The 23,090-nt window shown below is 41.4% G+C and overlaps 3 protein-coding genes across 3 annotated transcripts; all 3 read left to right on the top strand.

The window, feature by feature from the left end:
- Positions 1 to 1,818: 1,818 nt before the first annotated feature.
- Positions 1,819 to 11,212, top strand: LOC18014776 (putative cysteine-rich receptor-like protein kinase 32). The gene is given in 9 exon segments (XM_006396834.2): positions 1,819 to 2,788; positions 2,893 to 3,014; positions 3,108 to 3,318; positions 3,396 to 3,543; positions 10,446 to 10,527; positions 10,529 to 10,536; positions 10,622 to 10,775; positions 10,881 to 11,115; positions 11,118 to 11,212. Coding segments are annotated over 9 exon segments (2,019 nt in total). The 5' UTR covers positions 1,819 to 1,824.
- Positions 11,213 to 11,977: 765 nt separating this feature from the next.
- Positions 11,978 to 14,498, top strand: LOC18014784 (putative cysteine-rich receptor-like protein kinase 32). Its single transcript, XM_006396833.2, has 6 exons — positions 11,978 to 12,941; positions 13,046 to 13,167; positions 13,245 to 13,455; positions 13,529 to 13,766; positions 13,865 to 14,018; positions 14,096 to 14,498. Exons 1-6 carry the CDS (start codon positions 11,984 to 11,986, stop codon positions 14,417 to 14,419), a joined length of 2,007 nt encoding a protein of 668 aa, XP_006396896.1. The 5' UTR covers positions 11,978 to 11,983; the 3' UTR covers positions 14,420 to 14,498.
- Positions 14,499 to 15,274: 776 nt separating this feature from the next.
- On the top strand, positions 15,275 to 17,804 carry LOC18014783 (putative cysteine-rich receptor-like protein kinase 31). The gene is made up of 7 exons (XM_024154468.1): positions 15,275 to 16,109; positions 16,239 to 16,384; positions 16,513 to 16,632; positions 16,729 to 16,939; positions 17,020 to 17,257; positions 17,338 to 17,491; positions 17,571 to 17,804. Exons 1-7 carry the CDS (start codon positions 15,275 to 15,277, stop codon positions 17,802 to 17,804), a joined length of 1,938 nt encoding a protein of 645 aa, XP_024010236.1.
- The last annotated feature ends 5,286 nt before the right edge of the window (positions 17,805 to 23,090 follow it).

The following is a 23,090-nucleotide window of genomic DNA, read 5'->3' as shown; positions in this document are numbered from 1 at the left end:
GTTGAGGAGCCCAATTTAATATATACTTAATTATCTGTATATGATCTAACGTTTTTATTTTTATTTATAGGTTGCTCCGAAGAAGAAGGACCGCACTTTAGGGATGGGCTCTATTAGAGACTGTCGCCTCGTCTTCCGGATACCGCACGCAGGTGGATCCGAGTCAACTGCGACAGGAGCTTGCTACGGCCAATGCTGAGATCACCAGTTTACGGCATGAGCAAGTAGCCCAGAATCAGGAGCTCACCAAGATGATCGGCCTCTTCGACATCATAGCGGCAGCGGTTCCGCAGTTGGCCACCGCAATCCGAGAGAGGCAACGGCGAGCACGGATTATTGCAGGGGGTTCTTCCGGTGGACCTTCTAACCAGCAGATGACACAGGGTCAGACTTTGAATCCCGTAGTTCAGACGGGAAACGACGGTACAGCGGCGACGGATGAACATGACGGAGAGCATCCTCGAGACGTTGATCTCAACCTCGAAGATTATGAAATAACTTTGTAGATTAGTTTTATTTTTAAAAACAATTTGTATTTAATTTTGTATTTTAATATATTAATTATTTTCGAATTTAAATTTTAAATTAAAATTTCGTTTTATTTAATATTCATTTATTAAATTACTTTTAAATATTAATTATTTAAATTAAAATCGAATTATCATAATTATTTTTTTTATTAATCGACGTAATTTACGTCGAATTTACGGAAAATAGTTTACAACTAATTAACGTCGATATGTTTTACGTCGATTTTGTCGATATTTTACGACGATTTTACGTCGATCTATAATAAATTTATTTGATTTTAACGAAATAGATTGTCTCGTAATCGTTGTAAATTCGATGTACCATTACATCGATTTTACGTCGATATTGTATTGAAATAATTTCGTCGTACTTGCGTTGGAAATATTACGTTGTTACGACGAATATTTGCCGACGATGTTTCGACGATTTCTTGTTGTTGGAACTTTTACGACGATTTTACGACATTTCACTTTTACGACGATTATTTTACGATGATTTTTCATTCATCGCTAATTCGACGCAATGGAGCCTCGATTTTACGTCGTTCCGACGTAAAAGGCGTTCTTTCTTGTAGTAGATGTTCCCATCGTGCTAGAGCCGAGGATTCAGCAGCCATGTTCACATGAACAGCATTTGGATTCCTCGCATTTTCGTCTTGTTTACCACACAGATCAGAAAAAGCTTCACGAGTTCGTTTCGACAAATCAACAAGTTCATTTTCGTCTTGCTTCTTCACACTGTAGCAAACCTCAACAAGTTTAGCACCAGCCCATACCGTTTTCCTTGTAGCACAAGCAACTCCAGTTTTCAAAATAAAGAAACTGACGATTCGATTATTTTTGTAATAATAGAAGTCTATTAATTTGATTCTGATCTACGTAACTTGTAAAATGTCACAATCACAAATTAGTATCAGAATCTTGTTAACCCGAACCGGTTCTACTGAGCGTCAAATGGGAACCGATCGCTTGTTGAGCAAGTAAGAATGTTCTAACCGGAGACGACCTGTTGATCTCATAGAGTGCCAAGAAGAGATGAGAATTAGTCAATGATAGGGTGTGTTCATTTTCATCATTTACCTAACGCCTTTACAAAAATATTAAATAATAAAAAACTTTACCGAATTGACTTGTTTGTATCAACTGTTTAGCGAAAATTCTAAACACGCATGCTGTTTTGACGAAATCAACGTTCCTCATATGTTACGGTAAAATTAAACTTTGTCGTATTTACATTTAAGTTCCAAGATCAGCAACAAGTATCTGACTATCTGACCAAAGAAAATCTCTAAAAATGTTTCTTGACAATCTCTTCTCAATCCTCTGTTTTTTCCTAGCTGTTAACTTCGGCTACCTGTCTGCAGAACCAAAATGCGGAGAGAATATGTTTTTCAGACCCAATGGTACATACGATACAAACCGTAAGCTCGTTCTCTCAACTCTTGCTTCAAACGTCAGCTCTCGAGACGGCTTCTACAACGTCTCGGTTGGTGAAGGCCCTGGAAAGATCTATATCTTAGGCCTCTGTATCCCAGGGGCTGATCCAAAGGTCTGTTCCGATTGTATCGAACCAGGGTCTGTCGGTTTATCACAAAGCTGTCCGAACCAGACCGACTCATGGGACTGGAGAGCCGACAAGACACTCTGTTTTGTCCGTTACTCCAACAGCTCGTTTTTCAATCGGAACGATTCAGCGCCGATACAAGCAGAGTACTTTAGTAGAAGGTTCCAAGGGAACCTCCTTGCAGCTTATACAAGAACATGGGACGCTTTCATGGAATTTATGCTCACCCGAGTCGGTCAACCTCGATACCTGGCCGATAGATCCAATCTGATAGTCATAGATTCAGCTCCAAAAGATTCTGAACGTATATACGTGCTGATGCAGTGTATTCCGGGGATATCCTCTGAGGCATGTGAATGCTGTATTCGAGAAAGTGTTGGTGTGTACAAGAAATGCTGCAATGGGTTCATGGGTGGAACCGTTCGCAAGCCGGTCTGCTTCTTTCGGTGGGATGCGTATGCATATCTTGGTGCCTTTGATGCCTTTGATGACACGCCATCTCTACCTCCTCAAGAATCTCAACCCACGCCGCTTACTCCTTCTCTTTCTCCTCCTCCTCCTCCAGATGAGAAAACGATTTCTACCGGAGCTATTGTGGCAATTGTCGTTTCTGCGGTTATATTTGTAGTGCTGCTCGCTTTAGGATTAGTTATTTGGAAGAGAAAACAATCATACAAAACATTAAAACCTCAAAGTGAGTTACCTTTTTCAAGATTTTTAACACTTTCACATTGCTATTTGGAACATAGGAAATAATATACTTGCTGCATAATAGTAACAGTAAATATGTTATTGCAGCTGATGATGACATGACAAGTCCACAGTCTCTGCAATATGATTTTACTACAATTGAAGCGGCAACTGATAACTTTTCAGTTAATAACAAACTAGGTCAAGGGGGATTTGGTGCAGTTTACAAGGTACATATGAGCTCTATATATATATAGACTGCTTCTTGAGTTGTCATGAAAGCTAAGAATTAAGTAGCTATGCATGCATATGTATATTTTTAGGGAATGTTACCAAATGATACAGAAATTGCGATGAAGCGGCTATCGAGAAATTCAGGACAAGGCACACAAGAGTTCAAGAACGAGGTTGTAATTGTGGCCAAGCTTCAACACAAGAATCTTGTTAGGCTTCTAGGGTTTTGCGTGGAAGGAGATGAACAAATACTTGTCTACGAGTTTGTTCCAAACAAGAGCCTTGATTATTTCCTCTTTGGTAATAAACAAGAACGCTAGGTTTAATTTATGTTCTTCGTAGCAATTTTTTATTTCTTAAAACTTCGTTTAATGCAGATCCAACAAAGAAGAGTCAGCTAGATTGGAATAGACGGTACAACATCATAGGAGGGATAACGAGAGGAATTCTTTATCTTCATCAAGACTCAAGACTCACCATCATACATCGTGACATCAAAGCAAGTACCATTCTGTTAGATGCTGATATGAACTGATACGAGCATGGACGAGGTGCAAACTGAGGGTTAGGCCGGAGAACTAGTCCAGACCGGAAATCACGACCAAGTGACCGAGCTAAGCGAGGTGGAGGTTCAGGACGGGAAACCCAACGAAGTGGACGACCCAGACACGAATTTTGCCGAGCTCACTGGTACAATTACACGGTCTCGAGCTAAGAAGCTTTTCATGGCCATTTGGAGGTTATGCACCGAGCTGATGGCCAAGTTCACGGATGCTACACTAAACGACTGAGTTGTAACGCTCTTAACTTATTCGGACGGTGTGGCCCCTTGATACTCTTTTTCCTTACATCCGGGTTTGTCCCACTGGGTTTACCGGATGGAGTTTTAATGAGGTTGAGGACCACATCTTTTCCTTATCCGAATCAGTTAATAGTCGTTACAAGAAGCTGAAAGATCATTCGCGCGAAAGAAGCCAAACGGACATCCGAAGGAGCCGAGTGGTCATTTATCGTATTCAATGTTTTCATTTAATTACTTTGTCTTTTGCACTTCTTATGAGACTCTATATAAAGAGCCAGAACCCTTTGTACTTTGCATTCACCTTTTATCAATAAAATCGAGATTTTCTCTTGTTCTTTCTGAGTTTTTCCTTTCTTAGGTGGTTAGCCTTGAAAGTTACTTTCTGGTTTATCGGATTCAATCCATAGGATTCGACGCAGCCTTCCTTACATCTTGTTTTCGATTTCATTCAAAGTAGTTTAGGGGCAACAGGATTTTCGAGATCAAGTCTCACGCCTGTTCATCCTTGACCCGCGAGATCAACACTTGGTGTTTCATCCCTTGATCAATTTCTGTTTCTCGCGAGTTGGGCCTAAGGACCTTCGAGGCAACCCTCACCCCTTAGCATCTCTCCGATCAAACCGATCTGGCCAAGTTTATCAACCTCTACCAAACGAGCAAGTGCAATTCCTTGGGAGGATCGTATCAAGTGGTATCAGAGCCCACTTGCTTCATCGGTAGTGTTTATCCATCTCTTAATTCCGCCTTTTCTCATCCCTTTTCTTCTGATATTTCCATTATAAAAAAAAGTTATTTCAAAAGTCAAAAAAAAAAAAAAAGGAAACCGTATTCTTTTCTATCTATCTTTCCTTATTCTTCTCCTTCAAACATTTGATAAACCAAGGGATCCTAGAGGCAGTCATCGAAAATCGATTAACTCCTTTAGAACCGGAAGAAAAGCTTTTGTGGGATTGTGAGATTAATAAGAGAGTGAGTGAACCAAAGAGGGAAACACTAGTAAGAATTTTTACTAACGCGTTTGTTCTTTTTGCGAGGTACGTGCATGTCATCTGACTTCTCGTTGGACGAGTGCGAGTTCTACACGTTCAAAGAAGGTAATCACGTTCGCTGGTATACTCCCAGAGAAATGGAGGCCAAACTTAATCAGATTACCGAAATGATGGAGCGTATGAGCCAAAGGATGGATCGGCTTGAAGTCCAGCCAAGGCAAGAGGAGGCCAACGATCAAAACCGCGAGGAGCCAATACATATCCGCCGAGACCGGAATTTCGAGCAGGAGATCGAAAACCCATTCTACGCGGATAATCACTCATCCGGAAGTAGCCGAGTCCGGCCGTGAGGAAACCGTGGTGCACACCGAGGCCGAGCTGGAGGAAACCACGATCGAGGCAACAATTTCCCAGGCCGAAATAACCGACGTGAAGAAGGGCGACCTCGGCGACCCATCCATGAACGAAGAGAAGCCGAACAGGCTCGAGGACGTAACGATAATGATCTAGGAGGCATGAAGCTGCGGATCCCACCTTTCTACGGAAAGAATGACCCAGATGCTTTTCTAGAATGGGAAAAGAAGGTGGATATCGTGTTCTACTGCCAGGATCTGTCGGAGAGGAAGAAGATTAACTTGGCGGCTTCCGAGTTCAATGGCTATGCCATAGACTGGTGGGACCAGATCATGATCAGCCGACATAGAAACGGAGAACGGCCAGTGGAAACTTGGGACGAGATGGCCACTCTTATGCGGCAATGGTTTGTACCTTCCCACTACCACCGGGAGTTACATACCAAGCTTCGGAGGCTCACGCAAGGAACCAAGTCCGTGGAGGACTACCATCAGGAAATGGAGCGTTTAATGCTCAAAGCCGACGTATTCGAGCCGGAGGACGCGACCATGGCCAGGTTTCTAAGTGGCTTGAATCGGGATCTGCAAGACCGAATGGAGCTACAGGAGTATAACGACATGGCCGAGATGTTACATAAGGCGATTCTGGTGGAGCAACAGCTCAAACGAAAGGGTACAACCCGATTTACCCCTGGAACCAGTTCTCGACCGAGCTACCGAGACGACAAAACAACCTACCCCTCACGATCTAACAATCAACCGAGGACGGACTCAAAGCCGAACCAGAACACAGGCAAGGCCGAGGCCAGCTCGTCGAGGACACGAGATATAGAGTGTTTCAAGTGTCGGGGAAAAGGACACTACGCCAATAAGTGCCCAAACCAGCGGGCCATGTTATTGCTTGACACCGGAGAGATCGTATCCGATCATGAGGAAGAAACCGAACCGGTCTATGACAAGGAGGAGACCGAGGAGCGAGCTGTGTCTGGAGAGTTACTTGTAGCTCGGCGTGCTCTAATAGCACAAGAACGGCTCAAGGAGGAAGATCAGAGGGAAAACTTGTTCCACACCCGGTGCTTAGTTCAAGGAAAGGTGTGCAGCTTGATTATTGATGGAGGAAGTTGCACCAATGTTGCTAGCACTAACATGGTGGACAAGTTGGGTCTGGAAACTCGAAAACACCCTCACCCTTACAACCTACGGTGGTTCAATAACCAGAGGCAACTCAAGGTCACTAAGCAGGTCACCGTACCCATCACCATCGGACGATATGAGGACGAGGTCGTCTGCGACGTTTTACCTATGGAGGCTGGACATCTACTTTTAGGACGGCCATGGCAATTCGACAAGAAGGCGATCCATGATGGGTTCTCAAACAAACATACTTTTGAGCACCAAGGCCGCAAGATCGTCCTAGCACCCTTGTCACCACACGAAGTCTATCTCGATCAAGTTAAGCTGGAGCAGAATTCTAAGGGTAAGATCATTGTGAGCGATCCCCAAAACACTTCACTTCAAAAGAGAAAATCTGAGAAAAACCTAGATATGGCCTGTGAGGGAAATCCCGTGAGCAAAGAATCTTTTCTTGTGAGGCCTAGCGAGGTGAAATACGCCTTGGCTACAAAGCAAACTTTTGTCCTACTCATTTTCAAAGACGCTTTGGCTAGCCATACTAACCCTGAGCCGGTTTTACCGAGCAGAATCTCTCATGTTTTGCAGGACTTCACTGATGTCTTTCCGGAAGACGACCCAGGAGGCTTACCACCCATTCGAGGAATTGAGCACCAGATCGACTTCGTACCCGGAGCCACCCTTCCTAACCGACCTGCCTACCGCACCAATCCAGTCGAAACCAAGGAGCTTCAAAGACAGGTGGATGAGCTTCTGGCCAAGGGATACATTCGCGAGAGCATGAGTCCATGTGTCGTGCCGGTCTTACTCGTGCCCAAGAAGGACGGAACTTGGAGGATGTGTGTTGACTGCCGAGCTATCAACAACATAACGGTTAAGTATCGCCATCCTATACCTAGGCTAGACGATATGTTAGATGAGCTTCATGGTGCATGCATATTTTCTAAAGTTGATTTAAAAAGTGGCTATCACCAGATTAGATGAAAGAAGGTGATGAATGGAAAACGGCTTTCAAAACTAAGCATGGTCTTTATGAGTGGCTTGTTATGCCTTTTGGACTCACTAATGCACCTAGCACTTTCATGCGCTTGATGAATCACATTCTTAGGTCGTTTATAGGTGTTTTTGTGGTAGTTTACTTCGATGATATCTTGATTTACAGCAAAACCTTGGATGATCATGTGTTGCATTTGAGGAAGGTGTTAGATGTGCTTAGGCGAGAACGTCTCTTTGGAAACCTTAAGAAATGTTCATTTTGTACAAATAACATTGTCTTTCTAGGTTTTGTTGTGAGTTCGCAGGGAATCCAGGTCGATGAAGAAAAGATTAAGGCAATCCGAGATTGGCCGAGCCCAAAGACTGTTAGTGAAGTCCGGAGCTTCCATGGACTAGCTGGGTTCTACCGTCGTTTTGTCCAAAACTTCAGCACGATAGCCGCGCCTTTGACCGAGATCATTAAAAAGGAGGTCGGGTTCAAATGGGAGCAACCTCAGGAGGAAGCCTTTCAACTTTTGAAACACAAGCTCACCCATGCGCCCTTGCTGGTGCTACCTGACTTTCTCAAGACGTTTGAGATCGAGTGCGACGCCTCAGGAGTTGGAATTGGAGCCGTGCTGATGCAAGAAAAGAAACCTGTGGCTTTCTTTAGTGAGAAACTAGGAGGGGCAACCTTGAACTATCCGACCTACGACAAAGAACTGTACGCTTTGGTCCGAGCCTTACAGACTTGGCAGCACTACTTGTGGCCCAAGGAGTTTGTCATTCACACGGATCATCAATCACTCAAACATTTGAAGGGCCAACAGAAGCTTAACAAGAGACATGTCAGATGGATGGAATTCATCGAGACCTTTCCCTACGTCATTCAGTACAAGCAGGACAAGGAGAACATAGTGGCTGACGCGTTGTCCCAGCGATACACCTTGATTACCACTTTGGAGGCAAATGTGTTGGGGTTCGAAATAATGAAGGAAGCATACCTCACCGATCCAGACTTCCAGGAAGTCTACCAAGCCAGTTCGAAATTTGCCCATGGCAAATATTACCAAAGTAATGGCTATCTTTTCTATGAAAATCGGTTATGCATACCTAACACATCTCTTCGTGATTTACTTGTTAGGGAAGCACATGGAGGTGGACTGATGGGGCATTTCGGAGTAGCTAAGACCCTGAGCGTGGTGCAATATCACTTCTTCTGGCCGCACCTTAGACGCGACGTGGAACGGATCTGTGGACGATGTACGGTCTGCAAGATGGCCAAAACCCGAAGTCAAGGCCCAGGTATGTACACTCCCCTTCCAATCCCTAGTGAGCCTTCGACCGACATTTCCATGGACTTTGTGTTAGGATTGCCACGCACTAGAGAGGTAGAGATTCGGTCTTTGTGGTTGTAGATAGATTTTCTAAAATGGCTCATTTCATTCCATGCCATAAGACCGATGATGCATCCAATGTTGCCGACCTGTTCTTTAGGGAGATTGTCCGATTACATGGGGTTCCTAGAACCATTGTTTCAGATCGGGACACCAAATTCCTTAGTTATTTTTGGAAAACCCTATGGTCAAAACTTGGAACTAAACTTTGTTTCTCAACTACTAGTCACCCTCAAACTGATGGACAAACCGAAGTAGTTAGCCGAACCTTATCAGCTTTGCTACGATCTGTGATTAAAAAGAATCTTAGAACTTGGGAAGATTGCTTGCCACACGTTGAGTTTGCTTATAATCATTCGGTTCATTCAACTACAATGTTTTCTCCTTTTCAACTTGTGTATGGGTTTAATCCGCTTACTCCACTTGATCTAACCCCTTTGCCTATGAGTGAAAGACTTAATCTAGATGGCAAGAAAAAGGCCGAACTGGTCAAACAGATGCACGAGAAAGCCAAGGAAAACATTCAGAAGAAAACCGAGCAATTTCAAAGGAAAGCAAACAAAGGCAGAAGCAAAAGAACGTTCTAGCCCAGCGATCAAGTTTGGATTTATCTACGGAAAGAACGATTTCCTGAGGAACGGAAGTCCAAGCTTTTACCCCGAGTCGATGGACCATTCACGGTTTTAAACTGCATCAATGACAACGCCTACCAGATCGACCTCCAAGGTAAGTATACGGTCAGCTCAAGCTTTAATGTTTCTGACTTAGTTCCCTTTCTTCCAGATGGACCTGACTTGAGGACAAGTCCTTTTCAAGAGGGGGGGAATGATACGAGCATGGACGAGGTGCGAACTGAGGGTCAGGCCGGAGAACTAGTCCAGACCGGAAATCACGACCAAGTGACCGAGCTAAGCGAGGTGGAGGTCCAGGACGGGAAGCCCAACGAAGTGAACGACCCAGACACGAATTTTGCCGAGCTCACTGGTCCAATTACACGGTCCCGAGCTAAGAAGCTTTCCATGGCCATTTGGAGGTTATGCACTGAGCTGATGGCCAAGTTCACGGATGCTACACTAAACGACCGAGCTGTAACGCTCTTAACTTATTCAGACGGTGTGGCCCATTGATACTCTTTTTCCTTACATCCGGGTTTGTCCCACTGGGTTTACCGGATGGGGTTTTAATGAGGTTGAGGACCACATCTTTTCCTTATCCGAATCAGTTAATAGTCGTTACAAGAAGCTGAAAGATCATTCGCGCGAAAGAAGCCAAACGGACATCCGAGGGAGCCGAGTGGTCATTTATCGTATTCAATGTTTTCATTTAATTACTTTGTCTTTTGCACTTCTTATGAGACTCTATATAAAGAGCCAGAACCTTTTGTACTTTGCATTCACCTTTTATCAATAAAATCGAGATTTTCTCTTGTTCTTTCTGAGTTTTTCCTTTCTTAGGTGGTTAGCCTTGAAAGTTACTTTCTGGTTTATCGGATTCAATCCATAGGATTCGATGCAGCCTTCCTTACATCTTGTTTTCGATTTCGTTTAAAGTAGTTTAGGGGCAACAGGATTTTCGAGATCAAGTCTCACGCCTGTTCATCCTTGACCCGCGAGATCAACACTTGGTGTTTCATCCCTTGATCAGTTTATGTTTCTCGTGAGTTGGGCTTAAGGACCTTCGAGGCAACCCTCACCCCTTATCATCTCTCCGATCAAACCGATCTGGCTGAGTTTATCAACCTCTACCAAACGAGCAAGTGCAATTCTCCCAAGGATCGTATCATGAACCCTAAAATAGCGGATTTCGGAATGGCTAGGAATTTCAGAGTTGACCAAACTGAAGACAGGACAAGAAGAGTGGTTTGGAACATTGTTAGTACTCTAATATTCTCTTTACTTACAGTTTGATGAATCTCACAAATTAATAAATCTTTGATGAACCCTTTTTTATTTTCAGCGGTTACATGCCTCCAGAGTATGTTACGCATGGCCAATTCTCTACCAAATCTGACGTCTATAGCTTTGGAGTATTGATTCTGGAGATTGTTTGTGGAAAGAAGAATAGCAGCTTCTATCAGATGGATGATTCTGGTGGCAATTTGGTTACACATGTGAGCAAAAATCGAATAGAAATGCCGCTCCGTTTTAATTGTGATCAATGTTTTGAATGCTTCATATGAGTTTTTTTATTTTATTATTATTTTTTTTTTTGGCAGGTTTGGAGGCTTTGGAACAATGATTCACCTTTAGAACTAATCGACCCTGCGATTGGGGAAAGCTACGAGAAGGATGAAGTCATTAGATGCATCCATATCGGACTATTATGCGTTCAAGAAAATCCAGAAGATCGACCAGAAATGTCTATAATCTTTCAGATGCTTACCAATAACTCCATTATTCTGCCTGTGCCTCAACCACCTGGATTTTTCTTCAGGAACAGACCCAATTTAGATCTTTAACCTATGGATCCGAGCAGGGCCAGTCGAGCAGCAAGTCTATTCCTTTTTCTATAGACAGTGCATCAATCACTAGAGTCACTCCTCGTTGAAACTCTTTCTTTTGCATTATGTATGTAGTTTAGCACCAGTCCGTACAATCTTTCTTGTAGCACAAGCAACTCCAGTTTTCAAATTTTATGATCAATTTATTTTTTTATGTGGTGGGTATTGTTAAAAAATCTATTCGGTTCGTAGTTTCATATCCCTTCTTTCACTAGTCATTATCTATTATCTCTCTTATATTTCCTACGAGTTTTCTAAGATGAGTTAACTTGTATGATAAAAGCGCTAGACTTTACGGTTTTACCATACCAAAATTTCTATTTTTGACGAATTCAACGTTCCAAAGATGTTAAACTAGTCTCTTAGATTCTGGACTCCGAATTTTCGAGACAAGTATACTGAGAAATGTTAGATCTCCAAAGAATGTGTCCCAACAATCTCTTGTCACTTGTCAGTCCTCTGTTTTGTCTCTGCAGAGAAATGTGAGGACTCGCAGTATTTCAGACCCAACGGCACAAACCGTTGTCCAATTCTCTCATCTCTTATTTCCAATATTTCTTATGTTTATATTGTTACAAGTTTCTGATTGCTTCATGTTAACGTGTCTTAACGTGAATATTAAAGTATTCTTATCACAAAATTAATCGAGTTGACTTGACTTAAATGCTTGACTCAACTACTTAACGAAAATTCTAAACACGCATGCTTTTGACGAAATCAACGTTCTTTTATGTTAACAGTAAAGTCGAAGTTTGTCTTATTTAGATTCATCTTCCAAAGATCTGCAACAAGTTTCTGGGCAAAGTCAATCTCCTAGAATGTATCTTAGAAATTTATTGTCATTCCTCTGTTTTGTCTTCGCCTTTAGTAGCTACGGATTTGTCTCTGCACAAAGATGTGGGGACTCACTGTTTTTCAGACCAAACGGTACTTACGACACAAACCGTCGTCTCGTTCTTTCAACTCTAGCTTCCAACGTAAGTTCTCGAGACGGCTTCTACAACGTCTCTGTCGGTGAAGGCTCCGGGAGGATCTATGCTTTAGGCCTCTGTATCCCAGGGACTGATCCAAAACTCTGTTCCGATTGTATTCAACCCGCGTCTGTTCGTTTATTACAGAACTGTCCGAACCAAACCGACTCATGGTACTGGAGAGCCGGCAAGACCCTCTGTTTCGTTCGTTACTCAAACCGCTCATTCTTTAACTCCATCGATCTGGAGCCGACACTATCAGAGTTATATACTTTACAAGTCAGTGGAGATGTTGCAGTGTATAACAGAATATGGGAAGATCTCATGGTGCGTATGATATCAGCAGCTTCGTCCACAACTCCGGGGTCGCTTGCAGGTCGACATTATGCATCAAACATGGCTCCTTTGTCAGGTTTCCATAGAATATACGCACTGATGCAGTGTATCCCGGGGATTTCTTCAGTGGATTGTGATGCTTGTCTCCGAGAAAACGTTCGTACTTATCAAAATTGTTGCGGTGGGAATCAAGGGGGTACCATCAGGAGACCTGTTTGCTATTTCAGGTTTGATCCGTATCCGTTTTTTGGTGCTTTTGATAACATAACATCGTCTCCTCCTCCTCAAAGCTCTAGAGATCCTCAAGAATCTCAACCCACAACATCACCTCCTCCTCCAGATGGCGAAACGATTTCTACAGGAGTTATAGTGGCGATTGTTGTATCAGCAGTCATATTTGTGGTGCTTTTAGCTTTAGGATTGATTGCTTTGAAGAAAAGACAATCATACAAAGCACTAAAGCTTGAAAGTAAGCTGCTTTACCTTGTTTCCATCTCGAAACAGAGTATACAAACCATTTCGAAACAGAGTATAGATATAAATTCTCATAGCACCACACTGCTATTGTTGCAGATAATGATGATATTACAAGTCCACATTCACTGCAAATTGATTTCAAGACAATTGAAGCCGCAACTGATAAATTTTCGGGGAACAACAAAATCGGCCAAGGTGGATTTGGTGAAGTTTACAAGGTATATTTAGGCTATGTATCTCTGACTACTTGATTTATTGATGGAAGCTAAGAAGTGTTTCATATGTATATTTACAGGGAACCTTACCAAATGGAACTGAAGTTGCGGTGAAGCGACTATCGAGAAATTCAAGACAAGGCACACAAGAGTTCAAGAACGAAGTTGTGCTTGTGGCGAAGCTTCAACATAGGAATCTTGTTAGGCTTCTTGGGTTTTGCGTGGAAGGAAATGAACAAATACTTGTCTACGAGTTTGTTCCCAACAAGAGTCTTGATTATTTTCTCTTCGGTTTGTTTCTAAATCCATTCTTGTTTTCAATTTAAAACCTAGCTTCATTGTTAATACTGTATTGAATGCGCAGACCCAACAAAGCGGCGAAAGCTAAATTGGACAAGACGGTATAATATCATTGGAGGGATTGCTCGAGGGATTCTCTATCTTCATCAAGATTCACGGCTCACAATCATACACCGTGATCTCAAAGCTAGCAACATTCTTCTAGATGATGAAATGAATCCTAAAATAGCAGATTTTGGCATGGCAAGGACTTTTGGGATAGAGCAAACTCGAGCCAAAACTAACAAGATAGCTGGAACCTTGTAAGTGATTTTGAACTGTAATGAAACCTTTTGATCGTCACTCGTATAGTATAAACAGAACTCTTAGTTTGGCCTTTTTTTTTTTCTTTCTTTTCCAGCGGTTACATGGCTCCAGAGTATGCCATGCACGGTCGATTTTCAATGAAATCTGATGTCTACAGCTTTGGAGTCTTGGTTCTTGAGATCATAAGTGGCAAGATCAATAGTAGTTTTAACGAAACAGATGGATCTGCTGGCAATTTAGTCACACATGTTAGTATTTTTGGTCTTTACTATGATCAAATATTAATTGTCTCTTGACTGATGGAATCATATATGGAAAATGTTAGGCTTGGAGACTATGGAGAAAAGGCTCGGCTTTAGAACTTTTAGACCCGACTTGCAGGCAGAGTTATCAGAGAAATGAAGTTACAAGATGCATTCATATCGCGCTTTTATGTGTTCAAGAAGATCCTAGAGACCGTCCTATGATGTCTACAATCATCTTACTACTCACTAGTACCACAATCACTTTACAAGTGCCTCATTCACCTGGATTTTTCTTACAAAGTAGCCGTGACCGAGATTCAGAAGCTGAAGGCACCCATTCGTTTCGAAAACCGGTTCCTTGCTCTATCAATGATATGTCCATTACCGATTTGGAACCTCGTTGAAGATGATATTATTTGATGATGTCTTCCTCTAGTCTCTTGCGTGTTCTAGTGTATATTTACTGATGGAATGAAAAAACAGAGGGATTTTTTGGTTTGTCTATAAGACTATAACCATTACTAAACCGGTGCTATTAAAATCCCAAATCAAATCTACTTTTATTGATTTTAGGTGCATCTTTCAAATTCATTCTTTGCGTTACTTCTGTTTCCGCTCTAATCAGTTTAGGATTTGGTCACTTAGGGTTTCGCTTTACGAGATTCTGGATTTTGAGGCGACACGAGTGTTCATGAGGGTTTGATCTGTTCTACGACTAGTTCGTTGTCTGTGACTATGTAATTTCTTCCAATTAGTTACCATGGATCATAAATCGTGTATGGCATGAGCTTCAGGTCAATCTTTGACCCTTAGGTACTCTGTCTTGTCGGATTATACTTTTCACATTTTGCTGGACATTGTCTCGTTTTGCTTCTGCTTATTCCATTTACTGATTATAGTTATTGTCACTTGCCATTGTCAACGATGATATATTGTTTCATTATTCAAATCGAATGATTTGTCTACTTCGTTTATAAATGTTTTTTTTTCTATTCTTTAACTAGTTGAGTTGATAACGTAATAAGACAGCTATTGAAAGTATCAGTGTATTATTGTTTCATGTCTTAACCTAGTACAATTTGTTTGAGAATGTTTCAAAACAAAACGAATTGAAATTATCAACGCATTGTTATTGTAAAGCTATTTGCCAAATTGATTTATCAATTAGGCTACAAATTTACACACTTGCTTATAAACTAAAACATTGCATTCATATGTTCCCACTTTATCTCTCATCTCTCTCTCTTTCTCTCTCAACAATGTGTGTGAACAATCTTTTGTCAATCCTCTGTTTTTTCCTGGCCATTAGCTTTGGCTACGTGTCTGCAGAAGTATGTGAGGACTCACTGTTTTTCATACCAAACGATACTTACGATACAAACCGTCGTCTCGTTCTCTCAACTCTTGCTTCCAACGTCATTTCTCAAGATGGATTCTACAACGTCTCGGTTGGTGAAGGCCCTGGAAAGATCTATGCCTTAGGGCTATGTATCCCAGGGGCTGAACCAAAGGTCTGTTCAGACTGTATCCAAGCCTCGTCCGAGTATCTATTAGAACGCTGTCCCAACCAGACCGACTCTTTCGACTGGAGCCCACAAAAGACTCTCTGCCTTGTTCGTTATTCCAACAACTCGTTTTTCAACGAGATTGATCTTGAGCCGTACCAAGCAGGGTACTATGGTGGAGATATCCCTGGAAACGTAACAGAGTTTAACAGAGTATGGGAAGTTTTGATGACGCGTATGATTGTCGCAGCTTCCTCTTTGACTCCTGGATCGCATTCAGGCAGGCACTACGCGGCCGATATGATCCCTTTTACAGGTTTCATTAATATTTATGCTCTGATGCAGTGTATTCCTGGGATATCTTCAAAGGACTGTGAAAAATGTCTTCTTGAAAACGTCCGGACGCAGCAGGGTTGCTGCAGTAGGACCAAAGGAGGTATCGTTAGGAGACCGGTCTGCTTTTCGCAGACTAATATTTCTCCGTTTTTTGGTGCTTTTTATAACATAACACTGTCTCCACCTCCTCAACACGTTCAAGCCCCTCAAACCTCACCTCCTCCGGTGGATCTGCACAGTTCAACCAAGGAAGGTATCATTGTAACATGGAGTCTTGACTCCTTATGGTATTTTCCTTATATATGCCTTATCCGCTCCTGAATCTGAAAAGGACCTTTGAATCTCGTTTTTTGGCGTACCAAAACTTGAATTTCTTTTGCAGATGGCAAAAAGATCTCCACAAGAACTGTAGTGGTTATTGGTGTCCTGGCAGCTGCTGCTGTAATCATGCTACTGCTTGCTCTAGGATTTGGTTTTTTCAGGAGGAGAAAATCATACAAACCAATGAATTATAAAAGTGAGTTTTGTGTTTTTTTATCCATTTTTGAAAGTATTTCATGCATAATGTAACACCATACATCCATTGTTCAGCTGATGATATCACACGTTCACAGCCGCTGCAGTATGATGGTATCACACCATCACATCGGCTGCAGTGTGATGGTATCACACCATCACATCCGCTGCAGTATGATCTTTCGACAATTGAAGCCGCAACAGATAATTTTTCCGACAAGAACAAACTCGGTGAAGGTGGATTTGGCGTAGTTTACAAGGTGTGATTTGTCTACAATCCTGGTTAGCTTACTTGCAATGCAATCCATCATGATATCAATGAAACCATTCATCTATCTATATTTCTGGAGATGTAGGGTACATTCCCAAATGGAACCGAAATTGCGGTTAAGAGACTGTCAATAGCTTCGACACAAGGCTTTCAAGAGTTCAAGAACGAGGTCATTGTAGTGGCAAAGCTTCAGCATTATAATCTTGTTAGGCTTCTTGGGTTTTGCTTGGAAGGAGAAGAGAAGATACTCATCTATGAGTTTTTGTCTAACAAAAGCCTCGATTTGTTCCTCTTTGGTCTGTCAACATTCCAAAAACCCTAGCTTTGTGTACCTGCCTATCTATCTTGACATATTAACTCATACATCTATGCGCAGACACTATGACTAAGCGGCAGCTGGACTGGACCAAACGGTACAATATCATTGAAGGGATCGCTCGAGGGATTCTATACCTTCATCGAGACTCACGTCCCAAAGTCATACACCGTGATCTCAAGGCAAGCAACGTCCTTCTTGATGCTGAAATGAAACCCAAAATCGCTGACTTTGGCCTGGCAAAGATTTTGGCAGTAGAGCAGACTCGAGCCGAGACTTGCAGGATAGCTGGAACTTAGTAAGTGGAGTCATGAACTTTGTACGAGCCTTTTACTTGTCACATGTTAAAACTCAAGTCTTGCTGTATGTTTTGTCCAGCGGCTACATGGCTCCCGAGTATATGAATCTTGGTCAGTTCTCTATGGAGTCTGATGTCTATAGCTTTGGAGTCTTGGTTCTTGAGATCGTAAGCGGCAAAACGTGTGGTAGCTTCTATCGGATTGATGATACTGATTGCAATCTGGTCACATATGTGAGTATTACTAATTTTGGTTTCTTTATACTAAGATCAAGTGTTTATTCATTTAACCAATACTACATTAATATTTTAGGCTTGGAGAATCTGGAGAAAAGGCTCGGTGGACGAAGAATTCGTGGACCGGACCTTCGGGAAAGATTATCAAATCGAACAAGTGAGACGATGCATTCATATTGCTCTATTATGTGTTCAAGCTGATCATACAAATCGTCCAAAAATGTGTAAAATCAACTCGATGCTCGCTTCTAGCAAAATCAGTCTTCCAGAGCCTCATGAACCTGGATTTTTGCTACCTGGTAGATGCTGAGCGCTTCAAGTTGTTTTGGCAAATCGGTTCCTTGTTCTATATTTTTTTATCCTCATTAGAATGTGATTCATATTTAAATTTGATTTTGATTTGAGTTCGAGAGATGCTTCGTTACTACAGTATATTGTAAGACCTTGAATTACAAATGTAAAATTCTAATGTTCAGTCATAAAAGCAGAGGGATTTAGCCGTTAGGACTCGTAGTTACCAATGTACTATACTACTAGTACTACCAACTGATTGTATATAGCCTAAACCGGTAATTTGTAAATACCATGGCAATATTTCACGCATTCCTCTCCCTCCCTCGCTTCTTCGTCTGCTTGCTTGCAACCTATTCGATTTAGGGTTTTACCATTAAGGGTTTTGCTCTCTAATCTTATTCGATCCAGGAGAAGATTCCGTCTTCCCGAATCACAGATGTCGTAAAGGCCGAATTTTTTTATCTAGTTTTATGATTAGGGTTTCCTCTGTTCGTTATCCTTAATCAGCATTTGAAAGTTCGTTTCTTGTTACTTTGTCCGCTTTTGCCGTTGCTTCCAATGTCAAAGGGCTCATGAGTGCTAGTATGATGCTTATACTGGTTAAAGGTCCGGTTTTTATGATACCCCAGGAGCCAAATCACAGATTGTCCTCAGATTGTATCTTGGAGGCGCGTCTGATGGATTATTACAGATTTGTCGAGGCACTGGTTGATGATTGTGTTACTTGTTGATAGTCACCACTCACCATGATTGTGGATAACAGTTGCAAAGTTTGATGTAAAGGCAACTGTTTGATGGGTTTTGCCTGCAATCATCGTGACTCTCAACAGGTAACACTATCACTCTACTAGTGCCTCGACCATCCCAAATTTTCTAGTCTTGTGCCTCCAAGCTTGGAAATAGGTCAAATCTTTAAACGTTACTCAGTCTAGTCCACTTTTGCTTTACTCATTGTTTGGGTATTTTGTGCTTTCGATTCTTAGCCTAATTTCGGTGTCGTTAGGACTCAAGTTAATGGGTCTTTTACTGTTTGTAGATTTCTGTAGTGAGGGGGTTTGAATAACGATGATATTGTTTGGGTAATGCCAACGATGATATTGTTTTTTTATTCATGTTGTATGATTTTGTCAACAGTGCCTCAGGGTAAAATGTTTCTGTATTACTGTTTATGCTTAGAAAGCTATTGAAGGTGTCAAAGTATTATTAGTTTTGGTTCTTTAAATTGCTCAATTTGGTTTAAAATTTTTATGACTATATATAATTATCAAAGTATTATAGTTGTAACATTACAAGAAGATCGGCTTTTACGTCGGCAGATATCGACGTAAAATCGACGTAAAAGAGCATTTACGTCGAATTAACGACGAATTAAAAATCGTCGTAAAACGATCGTCGTAAAACCGAAATCGTCGTAAAATCGTCGTAAAATTACCAATTCTAGAAAACCGTCGTAAAATCGTCGGGAACAATTCGTCGTAAATGCGTCGTAAATTTTCCAACGGATGTACAACAAAAGAACTCCATCATAAAAACGACGTAAAATCGATGTAAAATTATATCGATTTAACAACGATTAGGAGACGAACAATTTCAATTAAGGGAAACTAATTTTTTAATTGTCGATGTTAAATCGTCGTAAAGTTTCGACGTAAAGCCGACGTAAACTTATTCGTCGTAAATTCGTCGTTAAATATTCGACGTTAAATCGACGTAAATTTACGACGAATTTACGTCGATTTATAAATTAATTATTTAATTCGATTTTAATTTAATTAATGAATTTTTAAAATAATCAAAAAATTAAAAATAGAAAAAATTTGAATTTAAATTGAAATTTAAATTCAAAAATAATTTATAAATAAAAAAAAAATTAATACAAATTGTTTTTTACAAAAAAACCTAATCTATACAATGATGTCGTAATCGTCGAGGTTGAGATCGACGTCACGAGGAGGCTCTCCGTCTTGGCCGCCCGTCGCTGCTAGGCCGACGTTTTCCGTCTGCACTACCGGAGCCGAAGTCTGACCGCCCGTCGCTGCTGAGACCGGAGCCAAAGACTGACCGCCCTGCGTCTGGTGGTCCGATGGTCCAGTACCGGAACTACCACCGGTCTCAAAAACCCTCCATGCTCGCTGTTGCCTCGCTCGGATTGCGGTGGCCAACTGCGGAACCGCTTCCGCAATGATGTCGAAGAGATCATGTATCTCGGTGAGCTCCTGCTTCTGGGCCACTTGCTCATGCCTGAGACTGGTGATCTCAGCATTGGCCGTAGCAAGCTCCTGGCGAAGCTGCGGATCCTGCGTGCGGAATCCTGAAGCCGTGGCGGCAGGACAGTCTCTAATAGAGCCCATCCCTAAGGTTCGGCCCTTCTTCTTCGGAGCAACCTACAAATGGAAAATAAAAACGTTAATTATTTATTAAGTAATTATAAATATAATAAATTTTTAAAAAATTGAAATAGATATCATACCTCTTCGAAAATCTGGTCTTGCTCAGCGACGGTCAACGGTACTTGGATAGTACCGTCAGGTGTGGCCTGGGTCTCCCGCTCGGCGATCCGCTGCATAGCGGCATTGTAGATCTCCTCGGACCGAGCGTCGACAAAGCTCCCGTCCTTCTTCCGGTGAGTGGTCTCGAAGAGCTTCGTCATTGGAGGTAGTTCTCCTCCGTTCTCCTCGGCCTACCAATTAATAAACATTATTAGTCAAAAATATTTAATTAATTCTAGCAATAAATAAAATTAAAATAATAATGAAATAATTTATATTTAATTACTTACCATCATGAGACGTCTTCCCGCAAAAGATATTTGGCCAGAAGTGTGCGGGGTCACTAACTTCTCACCAGTCACCGGATCGACCCGGTTTCGGACGGCCGAACACTTAGCAGCGGTGGTTTGGGCATGCGGGTCCACCCAATACGCCTTCAACCCGTTCCAACACCAAGTGGACATGGAGCTCGGCTTTGCGTCGTCGCCGTCGGTCTCCCATTTCCGCTTCCAATCGGAAACGGTGTTGACTAGGCGTTTCTTTGCCTTTTCCTCGAAAGCTTCGCGGACCGTCTCGTTGATCCCGATGTCCCAGTTCCACCGTTGCTGCAAAAGAAAACAAAAAATTAGATAACCAATATAAAAGTAAGATTAATTAAATTTAAAACAATTTAAAATGATATAAATAAGATTTTAAAAATATTACCGCGAAGCACTTGTACCAGGTGTCGCACGTCTCTTGCAACACCTTGCTCCAATTGACGTGCGGCTCCACGAAATGACTCTTAATTGTGTCGGAAACGCTCCGCCCGACACAATTATCCAAAGTAAACCTATGAAACCAAAAAAAAAAAATTATTACATTAATATTTAAGTAAATTAAAGCGTTAATTTAAAAACTATAAAAAACAAAAAATTTACTTACCAATAAGAGCCTGGTTCCGCTTTTCCGGGAACCAGACGTCGTAAAGCCCCCCGTCCCGGTAAGGCTAGTAAATCCTCAACCGTAAACTGGGCATACGGATGAGGAGGGGCGGGTACCGGTTCGGCAGCCGGGGCGGGTACCGGTTCGACAGCCGGCAGTGGAGGTGGTGGTGGAGGCGGTGGTGGAGACGGCTCCGCGGTATTCGGAACCTGGGAGGCTCCGGAAGATGAAGGGACATCGGTCCCGGTGTTTCCCGAGGCAGACGCCCGAGAAGAATGTCCGTCCGCCATGAAATTGATGTAATGCGTCCTCCGTCGAGTCATCGTCTGCAAAACCGAAAAAAATTTATTTTTCAAATTAATTACAATTAATTTTTAATTACGATCCTAAATCTAACAAATTCCGATCCTAAATCTAACAAATTCCAAGCCTAAACTAATTCCCGACCTAAACCGTTTGAATTTCTAAACTATTTAAAATTATTATAATTTTAAGTAATTAAAAAAAATTATTTACCTTTTTTTTTGCGTCAAAAGGAGGAGGTGGGAAGGAGGAAGCAGAGAGAGAGGAAGGAGAGATAAGCGACGAAATGAGGAAGGGGTGAGGTCCTATATATAGAATTTATATTCGTTGTAAATTCGTCGCAAAGATCCCACCGTACAACAAAGCGAGTAAGACAAACACACGTGGCTGTATCTGGGCTTTGCGACGAGTTTACGACGATCCGTGCTATTCGTCGTAAAATCGTCGTAATGTTACGACGATTTTACGACGAATCGTATAAATCAAAAAAATTAAGACGGCTGTGTATCCACTAATCGTCGTAAATTCGTCGTAACATTACGACGAATTTACGACGAATTATACCAAAACTGATGAAATTCAAAAATTGAAACATCCATAAGGACATACAAGCATGTCTATTCATGATAAATGTGGTCTGTATAACTTTCTAGCATGTTTACATAACTTAATGAAGAATTTAGTAAGATGTAAGATAAATCCATACATCTTATGTAAATGTATATAACACCTTAAGATTACTTGATAAACACATATATGTCAAATTTTGAATTTTTTTTTTTTGTTTAGAAAGTTGTTTTACCTTATGAGATGGTAAGTCATTTCATTCTCCTCATCAAAATCCCCCTGAACCCCATAAAAGATTGATTATAAGATTTAGGGGTTACATTTCGTCGTATTTTCGATGGTATATTACGACGAATTTACGACGATCATTCCCATTCGTCGTAAATTCGTCGTAATAAAAACCACATTTCTACAAGTTCCTGAACCTTATACTACATACTCTTATATAATACATCAGTTTACTTAGGAAAATGAACCCAAAAACCATTCTGTAAGTTGGGAAAGCTAAACCCTATAGGGTTTAGGGTTTGCATATTACGACGAATTTACGACGATTTCTAAATAATCGTCGTAAATTCGTTGTAATAGTCAACATATGTCCAACTCAACACTTAAACAAATTTTCATCAACATTTAATTAGTCTTCATTAATTGGCTTTAATTTTTCAAAAATTTAAATTTGACAAATGTTACATTGAAACGTTCAAAGCATGCAATTAAATGTCAAAATATTTAATTAGTCTTCATCAACATTTTCCTCGGTGTCCTCATCATCATTGTCATCATCATCACTGCTTGTTTGAAATTCGTCAGCACCTTCTTCAGTTTCGTCTCCATGTAGATCTTCAACTTGTCGATTACGTGGATCAATTAAAAGAACATTTTCTTCAACATCCGGTTCTGTAATGTCGACACAATCATCTTGTTGCATTGGCGGGAGATCTACACCATCAATTATACCCCTTGGAGCAACTTTGACAACCGCCAGCCATGAAATTCCCGTATTCCGAACTCGAGGA

The sequence above is a fragment of the Eutrema salsugineum genome, unplaced genomic scaffold (assembly GCF_000478725.1).
Source record: "Eutrema salsugineum unplaced genomic scaffold, Eutsalg1_0 scaffold_3, whole genome shotgun sequence".
Taxonomy (NCBI): Eukaryota; Viridiplantae; Streptophyta; class Magnoliopsida; order Brassicales; family Brassicaceae; genus Eutrema; species Eutrema salsugineum.
Note: the sequence above shows the minus strand (reverse complement) of the source record. Positions and strands in the feature narration are given on the sequence as shown.

Bases quoted from the DNA above. Each gene is read 5' to 3' on its own strand.
- LOC18014784 (XM_006396833.2), top strand. From the start codon at position 11,984: ATGTATCTTAGAAATTTATTGTCATTCCTCTGTTTTGTCTTCGCCTTT. The intron at 13,168-13,244 runs GTATATTTAGGC...GTATATTTACAG, and splicing joins GATTTGGTGAAGTTTACAAG to GGAACCTTACCAAATGGAAC. The intron at 13,456-13,528 runs GTTTGTTTCTAA...TTGAATGCGCAG, and splicing joins TCTTGATTATTTTCTCTTCG to ACCCAACAAAGCGGCGAAAG.
- LOC18014783 (XM_024154468.1), top strand. From the start codon at position 15,275: ATGTGTGTGAACAATCTTTTGTCAATCCTCTGTTTTTTCCTGGCCATT. The intron at 16,110-16,238 runs GTATCATTGTAA...TTTCTTTTGCAG, and splicing joins GCACAGTTCAACCAAGGAAG to ATGGCAAAAAGATCTCCACA. The intron at 16,633-16,728 runs GTGTGATTTGTC...CTGGAGATGTAG, and splicing joins GATTTGGCGTAGTTTACAAG to GGTACATTCCCAAATGGAAC.